This window comes from Mirounga angustirostris, unplaced genomic scaffold (assembly GCF_029215605.1).
Source record: "Mirounga angustirostris isolate CCGP_5_RB_7025 unplaced genomic scaffold, mMirAng1.0.hap1 SCAF_6, whole genome shotgun sequence".
NCBI lineage: Eukaryota > Metazoa > Chordata > Mammalia > Carnivora > Phocidae > Mirounga > Mirounga angustirostris.
Window position 1 is genome coordinate 6,054,117 of NW_026991714.1, and position 11,302 is coordinate 6,065,418.

The following is an 11,302-nucleotide window of genomic DNA, read 5'->3' on the forward strand; positions in this document are numbered from 1 at the left end:
AAAAAGCCTCACGACTTCCTGCCTCCAGAATTATCCCCTCTCCCATTTATCTCCAAACTACTGCCAGAGTTATCTTCCTTAAAATCTGATGTCAGGGACGCCTGGGTGGCTCAGTCGTTAAGCGTCTGCCTTCGGCTCAGGTCATGATCCCAGGGTCCTGGGATCGAGCCCCGCATCGGGCTCCCTGCTCGGCGGGAGGCCTGCTTCTCCCTCTCCCTCTCCCCCTGCTTGTGTTCCCTCTGTCGCTGTCTCTCTCTCTCTGTCAAATAAATAAATAAAATCTTAAAAAAAAAAATTAAAGTATAGGGGCACCTGGGTGGCTCAGTCGTTAGGTGTCTGCCTTCAGCTCAGGTCATGATCCCGGGGTCCTGGGATCGAGCCCCGCATCGGGCTCCCTGCTCGGCAGGAAGCCTGCTTCTCCCTCTCCCACTCCCCCTGCTTGTGTTCCCTCTCTCGCTGTGTCTCTCTCGTCAAATAAATAAAATCTTTAAAAAAAAATTTATTGCAGACATCATCCTGCTGCTGCCGCAGGTGGGTCCATCATGTGGGTGCTGACAGCCCTTCTGCTCCTGGGTGAGTCCTCAGTGCGTCAACAGTGGCCTAAGGACTGGCTGTGGGAGAGAGTGGGGGCCAGAGTGTGGTGTGTGTGTGTGTGTGTGTGTGTGTGTGTGTGTGCTGGGGGGATATTCCTGGATTCCAAACAGCAGTTCACTATTTTTCAAGGATAAAGAGAAGGGGGTTTTCTCAGAGCCAGGGAAACTAAAAGCAGAAGGAAAACAGGTCTTGAGACCCCTGGAGATTTTCCTACGGTGAAGAGGGCCCTTATTTTCCTCTCATCCCTGACATGACACTGTTCTTCAATTCTCGTTTTGCAGTTCCAAGCGGCGGGCGGGCTGGTGAGTCTTCCACATCCCCCAGCCCAATTTTCAACAACTTCCACACCAACCCCCCTAAGTGCTCCCCACTTCCTGGCCGTTGCGGGACACTGTCTCTTCCCACGTTTCTCCCCAATCCCTGTGACTCAGTTTGCCTCTAAGCACTTCGAAATGGGTACTGGTAGCTTGTAGTCCCGTGTGGTGTGTCCCGCCACGGGGATGGGTTTAGTCATGTAGGCAGGGTCCTGGAAGCTGGAATTTTCTCAGATTTGCCAACCTCAGGCCACATTCTGGGCACCTCACCTTGATTCTCTTTCCCACATTGCCCCCTCTCACACATACCCCCAGCTACTCTGGAGAAGCCCATATTGTCTCTACACCCGCCCTGGACCACAATCTTTAAGGGGGAGCGGGTGACCTTGCGCTGTGATGGGTACCACCCTCCGCTGCTGGATCTCCAGCCCATCAGCACTCTCTGGTACCTGGGCCACCTCCTTCTGCCCTCTCACAAGAAGAGCATCGAGGTGCAGACACCAGGGGTGTATCGATGCCAGACACGGGGAGCACCTGTCAGTGACCCCATCCACCTCTCTGTTTCCAACGGTGAGTGTTTGAGTATGGGGGCAGGTGTTCCACACATCTCCTCTGGCCATACTGGCCCTCCAGTGAGAGAGGACACCAGGCCACTCCCACTGGGGCACGAAATGGGGACTATCTTGGGTCTCTGCAGCAGGCGGGGCCCTGCATGGTACTATGTGAGAGATGCGGTAAGGCTTGTCTGACCCCAAAGGTCCCCTCACCCCTCTGCCCAAGAGGGAGGCAATAAACACTTGTGCTTATTTATGAGACTAGCTCAGAAGGGCAGAGGCTCTGAAGACCTGGGATACTGGACAGGGAACTTCAGGGGGAGGGGTCAGGGAAGGAAAGGGCAGAGCAAGGTGGGGGTGGGGTGAGGAGTGAGGGTCCCTGGGCAGGCTGCATGCAGCTGGGAGAATTACTCCTGATTGAACAACACGATGCTTCTCTGTGCTTCCCAGCAGTAAAATAGGGACAATAGTTGTATCTGTCTCTTTGGTTGTTGTGAGGATGAAAAATGAATTATGACACACTGTTAAAGAAAAAAGAGAGCAGCAGTGGAACAAAGCGCTTAAAAATCCATTGCAGACATACACATGTGTACATAGGGCTCAATTCAGAAACTGACTTCTTGGGGTTACTTAAAGGGTTTCAAAGCAGGATAAGAAAATAGCAATAATTTGTTTTTTAGAGTACAGGAGTGGCTACTTTGTAGGAAATATTATGTCATCTTAGCCAGATAAGCCACAATTTGTATTCAGAATTCAAAGATCATCACACTATTAGTATCTACATACACTTCATGTCTATACTCTGTGGTTTGTTGTTTGGAAATTGATAGTTCAGATAAGATACTGGCCATGAGAGAAGGTGGTTACTGATTGTGGAAGAGTGGTCTACGGATTGTGGCTGTTACTTGCAGAATTCTTTCTCAAAGTAAAACTCCTCAAATGGCATCCGGAACATATTAGGGTTATGTAAGCATCAGGTATGATGACGATGGTGATCAGCACATTTGGGGTGCTGTGGGCAGTACCTAAGGCTGTCCAGCCGGGTTGGGGAAGTTTTCTGGAGGAGAAAAGATCTAAGGCTAGACCTGCAGGACAAGTAGGTCTTACCTAAAACAGGTGTGTGTGGGGGGGATCTTCTTGACAGGTACAAAGGCCCTGGGCCCAGAGCAGGGCCAGTGCTCCCAATATGTATGCTGGGCGTGGCTGGACTTAGCCTGCATTAGGAGTGGGAGGTGGGGACAGTGAGGGAGACACTGGACAGGCGACAGTACTGAGATGGTGCCGGAAGGGTAAACAGGGCCCAGGTGAAGAAGGCCCCTAGGGCATCCTGGGAAGTGGAAACTTGATTCTGAGGGCCATTACTTTTCGATGAGGCTGGAACCTAGAACCAGGCCATCTTTGCCTTCCTAATCCCTAAGGAAAGACGGGCCCGTTGGCTTTGCTCTCCCCTCGGCGCCTCCCGATGCATCCAGCTCTGAGGCCCCTGGGGCGCCTGCCTGCCGCGTATTAAGTGGGGAGGAGGCGAGCCGCTGCGCGGGGTCGGGCAGCAGGGAGAGGAAGGGGAGACCCCAGGGCTGGACGTCTCTTGGAGTCAGGCCTGTCGGTGGTGACTGTCGTAGACTGGCTGATCCTGCAAGTGCCCTACGCCGCGGTGTTCGAGGGCGAGCCGCTGGTGCTGCGCTGCCGCGGCTGGTACGACAAGGTGGTCTACAAGCTTCACTACTACCACGACGGCAAGGCGGTGCGCTACTTCCCCTCGGGCGCCGGCTACACCGTGCCGCAGGCGCGCGCCGCCGACAGCGGGCGCTACCAGTGCTCGGGCACCCTGCGCATCCCGGTGGAGGGCGCGCCCATGTTCTCCGCTAAGGTGGCCGTGACCGTGCAAGGTGGGGCACACCTGGGGCCCGGGAGGGAGGCCAACGAGCGCGGGGAAGTTCTGGGACAGGAACCAAGGCGGGCAGGGAGGGCGGAGGTTCAAGCAGCGGCCGCGCCGCGGATCTCTCCCCTAGTCCGCACAAGCTTTCGCCTCTCCTCCGCAGTGAGGGCGCCCCTGATGCTCAGCCTGCGTGGGGACGACTGTCCCTTCCCTCCCGCACACCTCCGGCTTCTTGCTCCGGGTGGTAACTCCATATAGGGGGCAGCTCTATCCAAGTCCCAGCCAGAAGGCGCGGCCGTGGTAGGGGTCGCTGTGCGAGTGGGGCGAGGGAACGGCTCCGAGCATCCCGCGAGGCGGACGCGGCCACCCCCTCTAGCCCGGGGATCCAAACTGGGTGTCAGTCGGGATGTGACAGGCAGCGTCTGGCCCCGTCTCCCCCCACATCTCTGCGAACTCTCCCGGTCCGTCGAGGCCTTGGCCCCTGCCCCACACTTCAGAAGGCTTTCCTCCCTCCTCTGCGCGCACACACAGCCTCCTCCCACCCCGTCTCGGTTCCCTGGTCCTCGAGGAGCCCTCGAGGGAAGCCCAAAGGGCAGAGGGGTCGCGGGGCGTGGACACGCGGGACGTCGTCCCCTGGGACCCCTGCGCCGGCCCACCGTGCACCCTCAGCCCCCGGAACCCCTCTCCGCAGAGCTGTTCCCGGCGCCGGTGCTGAGGGTGACCGGCCGGGCGGAGGCCCGCGGCGGGGTGGCCGTGCGCTGCGAGACCCGCCTGCACCCGCAGAAGCGCGACACGCCGCTGCAGTTCGCCTTCTACAAGTACAGTCGCCCGGTGCGCCGCTTCGACTGGCGCGCCGAGTACACGGTCCCCGAGCCCGAGGTCGAGGAGCTCGAGTCGTTCTGGTGCGAGGCCGCTACCGCCACGCGGAGCGTCCGGAAACGCAGCCCTTGGTTGCAGCTCCCCGGGCGCGGTGAGTGACCGCACCCTCCCGGGACGTTCCCCGCCCCCATCCCACCACCCCCGCCCCACCCCCGGCGGGCAGCCCCGCCTCCGCCTCCGCACCCCGAGCCTCCCTCGCGCCACCCGGCCCTCCCAGCTCACCATCTCCGCCCTCCTCTCTCCTCGCCTCCGAGTTCCCTCCTCCCCACCTCCTCCCCTCCTACTTCTCACCCCTCCCCTTCCTCTCTCCTTTCCATCCCTTCCCTCCTCCTCACCCCTCCCATGCCTCGCTCCTCTCCACCCCATCCCCTCGGCCCTCCTCACCTATCCCCCTTCCTCCCTCCTCTCCACCCCATCCCTGCCTCTTCACTCCTCCCTCACCCCTTCACTCCATCCCGGCCCTCCTTACTCCCCTCTGGCCCGTGTGCCCCGCTTCCCGCGAAAGCCGTGCGAGAGCCGTGTGCTGCGTTCGCAGGTTCTCCGCTGGACTTGGCGTCCACCACCGCCCCAGTCCCACAGGCCACAGCGTTGGCGCCGGGGAACCAGCCGCTTTCCTTCAGAAAGCCCCCGGGGTCCAGATCGGCCCTGTCGGTCACCTCCGTCCCCAACACCACCTCATCGGGGCTGCAGTTCCCCGCGGGCCGAGCCCCCACTGCTGGGCCACCGGCCTGCGCCCCGCCGACGCCCTTGGAACAATCCGCTGGAGACCTGAAACCCGACGTGGACCTTCTGCTCCAAGAAATGCAGCTGCTCAAGGGCCTTCTGAGCCGGGTGGTCCTGGAGTTAAAGGAGCCCCAGGCCTTCCCAGAGCACAGGGAACCGCTCGAGACCCCCACTTCCCACTTTGCTGTGAGCCCGGGAACCCGAGAGACCACTATTGTGGAGAGCTGAGGGGCCGGGGGCGCCACTGTCCCCTCTCCAGGCTCCTCCCTCTTCACCGGCAGAGACCTCGCGAAGCCATCTCGCTCGCGTGCCCTTGGTTGGCGGTCGTGTTATAGAAGCACCATAAAGTGTGGTGGCTGACGATCTCGGTGTCGCAGCGTACTTGAGCAGTCTGTAAGCACGGGGCCCTTCCTCTGATCTCTTCCTGCCCTCACAGGACTCCCCTTCTGTTACTTTCCACTTGGTTTTGAAGTTTCTGTTTTCAAGTTTATTTAGTCACCCTTAGCTTTTCAGAGATGCCCACCCAGTACACATTTCAGCACAGGAAATAGATGGGTGTTTAAGGTCATTGAGATAATGAGCCCTTTGGCTCCTCTTGCCCCAGGGTAGCTGGACAGACGGATGGACTCTGGCCAGGCTCACTTCAGCTATAACTTAAACAAGTGGTATTATTTGCATTTAGAAATTTCTTTGAAGGAAGTTTTAAGACAAATGCTTAAAATTGCAGAATTCTAGTTTTTTGCTTTTTTTTTTTTTTTACTTCCCTAAGAGCCACTTCAACCCTAGCATACCTAGACACACATGACCTGATCCATATCCCATCTTGCATGGTGACTTTACTGTTACTTGAAGGAAGAAAGCAAGACACCATGTCAATTGCCATCTCAGGGATATGTTCACCACAAGCCCCATTTTCATGAGTCCCCCATCTGCCTGCTAGAGCCACTCGTTCTCTGCAGGGCTGGTGACTTATTCCCAGAAGGTCACTGGGTCCATACCCTTCATCAAGTAAGCAGCACTGTTAAGGCTAAGAACTGCTGACAACTCTACCCTCCCATCTTTCACTTCTACTTGAACTTGTCACAACCCAATTTCCCCTTTATTTTTGAGTGATCAACCAGAATGACATCAACATCCTTCATCATATTCTTCTTAGTATGATTCGTCACCATATTATTACAAAGTCACTGAAATTATGCAGGAAGAGAGACAGGCAGGTACACACATAAATTACAATGCAATGTGATAGGTGCTCTCTGAAACACTAGGGAAATTCAGAGACGGAAGCTGAATCTTGAAAGAAGAGTAAGATTTCAAGCAGAGATGTGAAAAAGATTGAGAGTAGGGTGAGTAGGCTGTGGAAACAAACACATGGAGACTTGAAAGATCCTAGTGTGTTTGCAGAGCTGCAAATAATTGAGAGGGGTTGGAGAATTGTGTGTGTTTCTGTGTGGGGAGGTGAATTTTAGGGACAAGATGATAGGAGATGAACATGGAGAAGTAAAAGGGGGTCAGAACCTGAAAGTCTTGTTAAGAAGTCCTTCAGCCTGTTGGATATTTGGGATGGGTATTTGGAAGCATTCTTTACTGAAGGCATCAATAAGCCTTATTGGAGGAAATGTCAATTTAAAATCAGAAAAGAAGAATCAATTAAACTGATCTCAGTGGACGCTTGCTTATTCCTGAGAAGGCATGTCCAGGCCCCTATAATCCAGTACTGGGTTCTGGTTTACAAGAATCCCTGTGGTTCTGATTTCTGGCTTTCTAATGCAAACTCATCTCTATTCTCAGAACTCTCCTAGAAGATGACTTCCCTGGCTAACCCCACACTACTCCGGGGGCGAGAGTCCTTCCTCCTTCTGATTTTGTTCACCTGAAGTTTCTGCCATCTCTGAATTAGATAGGAAGTGACCAGTTTTAGTGCCAAGAAGCTTAGTAATCAAAGGATCTCAAGTCAAAAACCGCAGAAGCCAAAGAAACCAGTTGATCATTTTTCAAGAGAGAAAAAAAAAAAGTGACATAGCCCCTCACAAGAGAGCTGGTATGACAGTATCTCCTTCACTAACATCCTGTTAGCAGCCGCAATACCCTTCTTCCTGTCCTGCCACCCACCTCCCTTTTGCACTAGAGATGTGGGAGATGGGGAAGAACAAGACTTAAGCATGAGAATGGAAATCATTCGTGATGCAGCTTCTCTCTCTCTCTCTCTCTGTGTCTCGCCAGGGGTGGGAGGGATTGACTCATATGTCCTCTAGAACACTGTTTTAAACCCCCAGCTCTCATAGATCATCCCCTATAACACCTGTTAATGATCTCCAGGAAGGCCTACACTACGAAAATAGCAAGAAACATCAGATAGGCAACTTACTGGCCATGCCCCTCTGGGGGAAAAAATGACCTCATCCAGCTTCCGGCTGAGGTTCCAATATGCATTTGGGAGAGCTTAGAGCTCATTCCAAAGCAAAAAACGATAGCAAAACATGCTGGAGAAGCCTGGGGAGGAAGTTACTTCTCTCTGGTTCCCGGTTCAGTTCAGTGCCTCAGACTCAGGTCTCAGACCTTAACCCAGATTCCAGACAAGGAAACCAAAAGTCTGCTATCAGAGAGCAGAGATGATCCTGGCAAGTTGTTCCAGTTGGATCTCAGCCTCCCTGAGTCTCAGTTTCTTATCTCGTCTTAACTCTAGGGAAAAGGGGAACTCTTTGGGTCCTACACTGATGACTTTTTCCCTAAGAGATTGGATCACATCCTCTGGTTGAAGTCCAAACTCCCTATCGTGGCCTATGGAGCCCATTCACCCTGTACCGCAGTGACACTGGCCACTTGCTCTCTCCCCAACACCCCAGCCCCTCGCCCACCACTGTACCTTGGCATATACTCTTGCCTCAACCTCGATGGGGGGCTGCTCAAGCCTTCTGAGCCCAAGTGTCCTCATCAGAAAAATTAGGGAAATAAGAGAAACCTTACAGGGAGACACAGACAAGTAAATGGATTCCTTCATTACTAGAAGTTTTAAGACAGAGGATGCTAAGATGCTTAGAAGCACAGCGGAGGGACACTAGTGGGGGTTCACAAATCATTCCTGGAGAGATGACATCTGCCAGTCCCTATCGACAGAGTATTAGATGATTCTAAACATTTGCTGTTTGACTTTATGCTGCAGTGAATATCCTTACCCCTATGTCTTTTTTTTTCCAAAGATTTATTTATTTTTTTATTTATTTGAGAGAGAGAGAGAGAACACGCTCTGGGGGAAGAACAGAGAGAGAGTGAGAGAGAATCCTCAAGCAGACTCCCCAGTGAGCGCAGAGCCCTACACGGCTTGATCCAATGACCCTGAGATCATCACCTGAGCCGAAATCAAGAGTCGGACGCTTAACCGACTGAGCCACCCAGGTGCCCCACCCCTACATCTTTACACATGTCTTTGAATATATCTGTGGGATAAACTCTTGGAAGTAGAATTGCTGGATTTTATATTGTATTTTAATAGATGTTGTCAAATTATCCTTCAAAGAGATTGTAGCAATTCGAACTTCCACTAGATATATATGAGAGGGCTTGTCTCTCCTACCCTAGTCAAGAGAGCACGCCATCATGCTCCTATTTCTTAATTAGACCCAGAGAACCTCTTAACTCTTTATCCGCTGTTTAATATTCCCATTGGATCCTGAACCATTACTAACCTAGTGTCATGTAGTGCTGAGCAGTTCGGTCCCTCTGGAGTCAATGCCCCTATTTGTAACGCTGCCCCACCCATCTTCTGAATTACATGATGGCTGGTCCGTAGTTAACTAAGGGAAATGCACTCCTGACCATACTTACTTATTAAATGCGGACTTTCTGCCAAGTAGAGCTCTTATTTCCAACATATGCTACAGTTAGCCCATATTAGCTTAGCTCATTCCCCAGTCACCACACCTGCAAAGATAATTGGTTTCAATGCTTGATATTCTCCTCATAATCAGAGGCCTCATATAATTTATATCCCTGATCCAGCTATATCTAAGGCAAAAGAATAGGTGTAATACACTTTTGTCTTTTTCAGTTCAAGGGAGCCCATCTTATTGCAGTGATGTGGGAGATTACCATCCTCCTCCTCTCTTAAAGTAAATATGCCCCCAATGTACCATGTTAAATTGTAATAGCCAAGCTGATTAGCTTTGGGCCTAGAGGTAGCAGAGTATAGAGGTTTAGAACCCTGGCTCAGGAGTTCAGACTTGGGTTCAAATGTAATTTGAAACAGTTTTGTTATAACTTTTATTCACTGCACCTCTTAGGGGTACACAGGACAAATCTAATTCCTGATCCTCTTGTTAGCCCTTCACAGATTTTAAAGACTCTGATTAGGTCATGTTTAGGCTTTATTAAAGATAGACTCTTTTTCTTGTTTGTTTTTTTTTCAGTGTTTTCAACTGTCCCTAATTTGGAGTTCCTTCTCCATCCCAGCTTTTCTGAGCACATCTCCAGCTGCTTTCTATCTGGTTTAAAATGTGGGACCCACAACTGATTACAGTTCCTTGGAGGAGGGGGGGTGTCTGGGAGAATAAGGCAGGAAGGCAGGATTTTATTTTTATTTTTTACAGTCAAGCAATTGCACTCGTGACGGGATGTCTAAAGTGATATTTCATGATACAATAGATGTGAAATTCTGAAACCAGATTATCACATGCACAATTTACAGAGGAAATGGTGGAGGATCTATTCCCTGACTTCTGGACTCTGTAGTCACATCGAGGAGATTAAAAGGGGAAGAGAGACGATTTTTTTTTTTTAAGATTTTATTTATTTGACAGAGAGAGACACAGCGAGAGAGGGAACACAAGCAGGGGGAGTGGGAGAGGGAGAAGCAGGCTTCCTGCTGATCAGGGAGCCCGATGCGGGGCTCGATCCCAGGACCCTGGGATCATGACCTGAGCCGAAGGCAGACGCTTAACAACTGAGTCACCCAGGTTCCCCAAGAGAGAAGATTTGTAAAGAGATTCCTTTGCCGTGGTGTGAGTTCCCATGATAATTCTTCCTCATAGTGCGAAGGTGTGGGAAGCTCCCCAGGTCTCCCTCAAGCCTAATGAGGAAGATACCCATGGAGTCACCCAGAGAGGTCTGAAATGTGTTGAGTTGGGAGACTGACAGGGAACCGGGCCTGACTCACACCTGAGAAGGTTAAGGTGAGCAGTGGCTGTAGCATAGAAGAGCTTGTTTTGGGATCAGCCTGTGCTACAGAATATCCTGGAGCAAAGCCCTCTATGTATTTCCATGGTTCCTAAAAGACAGAGCCTGAAACCGGCACTCATAGGGTTAATGGGACTAATAAACTCAGCTGCAGCTATGCTTTTCATTTGCCTTTAAAGATCCCTGACTCTCCTCCTTGGGGAGGCTGATTTGAGGCTTGCCCTCCAGTCTCCTCATTTTGTGGCATCTGGAATAAACCCTTTCCTCACTGTATACCTGATGTCTCAGTAATGGTCTTTGTTGTGCATTGGGCCTATGAACTTGAATTTGGTTACAAGCTGGCATGGGATTGTCTTGGTTCCTGTACCTAAGGCCACCAGGAGGGGTTGATGAAGTCACCAAAAAGCTGAAGGTGAACCTGAATTCCAGGAGCTGAGGGGAGAGGTGCAAGTGAACACCTAGAGGCAAGATGCATGAGGCCTCTGCCTTGAACACAGGCCCAGAGAGAGCAGTCCTCCGATATAAACATCTCCAAAAAGTCCACAAAAGTACCCATGGGAAAAAACATTGGCTTATGTGACCTGCCAAGTTCAGAGAGCAGAAAACTGCCCAGGTACATGAGAACTTTCTGTTTCCCTACCCATCCTCCCTTCTCTCTTCTCTCCAACTTTGGCTTAGGTGAGACCCAAGGGAAACATCTTAATGAGAGAGGTAGGGGGAGGAAGACCCATCAAGCTCCTTCCCCACATCAGGACCTCAGCTCGGTAAGCAGGACAAAGACTTATCTTTGAATTAAGATTGGGGTCTGACGAACATGGAGGACTGGGCATTCTAATTTATAAATTGAAACTATGCTTGTGACCTAAAGTCATTATAGGATTATCGATTATCAAGAGAAGCAGAAAAATCATGAATTGTCTCAAACCTTAATGTACATGTGAGTCACCCAGTGCTCTTCTGATGCAGGTTCTAATTCAGTGGGTCCAAGGTGGGGCCCGAGATCCAGCATTTCTAACAAGCTCCCAATGGATGCCAATACCGCTAGGAAAGTGCTGGGAGCAGGGCAAGACTGACCCATCGAATACATTTTTTTTTTTTTAAGAGATTTTATTTATTTGACAGAGAGAGACACAGCGAGAGAGGGAACACAAGCAGGGGGAGTGGGAGAGGGAGAAGCAGGCTCCCTGCCG

General features: G+C 51.6%; 1 protein-coding gene across 3 annotated transcripts; it reads left to right on the forward strand.

Annotated features, from left to right (window-relative positions):
• Positions 1-542: 542 nt before the first annotated feature.
• Positions 543-5,265, forward strand: FCRLB (Fc receptor like B). 3 transcript variants are annotated; one of them, XM_045876087.2, is made up of 6 exons: positions 543-573; positions 876-896; positions 1,224-1,478; positions 3,082-3,348; positions 4,030-4,308; positions 4,753-5,265. In XM_045876087.2, the coding sequence occupies exons 1-6, from the start codon at positions 543-545 to the stop codon at positions 5,166-5,168; spliced, it is 1,269 nt and encodes a 422-aa protein (XP_045732043.1). In that variant the 3' UTR covers positions 5,169-5,265. The 3 variants fall into 3 exon arrangements, with proteins under 3 accessions (XP_045732043.1, XP_054363751.1, XP_054363752.1); XM_054507776.2 differs by having other exon boundaries at positions 4,163-4,308; positions 4,753-5,043; XM_054507777.2 differs by lacking the exon at positions 876-896 and having other exon boundaries at positions 4,163-4,308; positions 4,753-5,043.
• Positions 5,266-11,302: the final 6,037 nt, after the last annotated feature.

Coding starts and splice junctions, on each gene's coding strand:
- FCRLB (XM_045876087.2), top strand. CDS start 543: ATGTGGGTGCTGACAGCCCTTCTGCTCCTGG. Junction 897..1,223: donor TCCAAGCGGCGGGCGGGCTG/GTGAGTCTTCCA, acceptor ACATACCCCCAG/CTACTCTGGAGAAGCCCATA. Junction 1,479..3,081: donor CCACCTCTCTGTTTCCAACG/GTGAGTGTTTGA, acceptor TGACTGTCGTAG/ACTGGCTGATCCTGCAAGTG.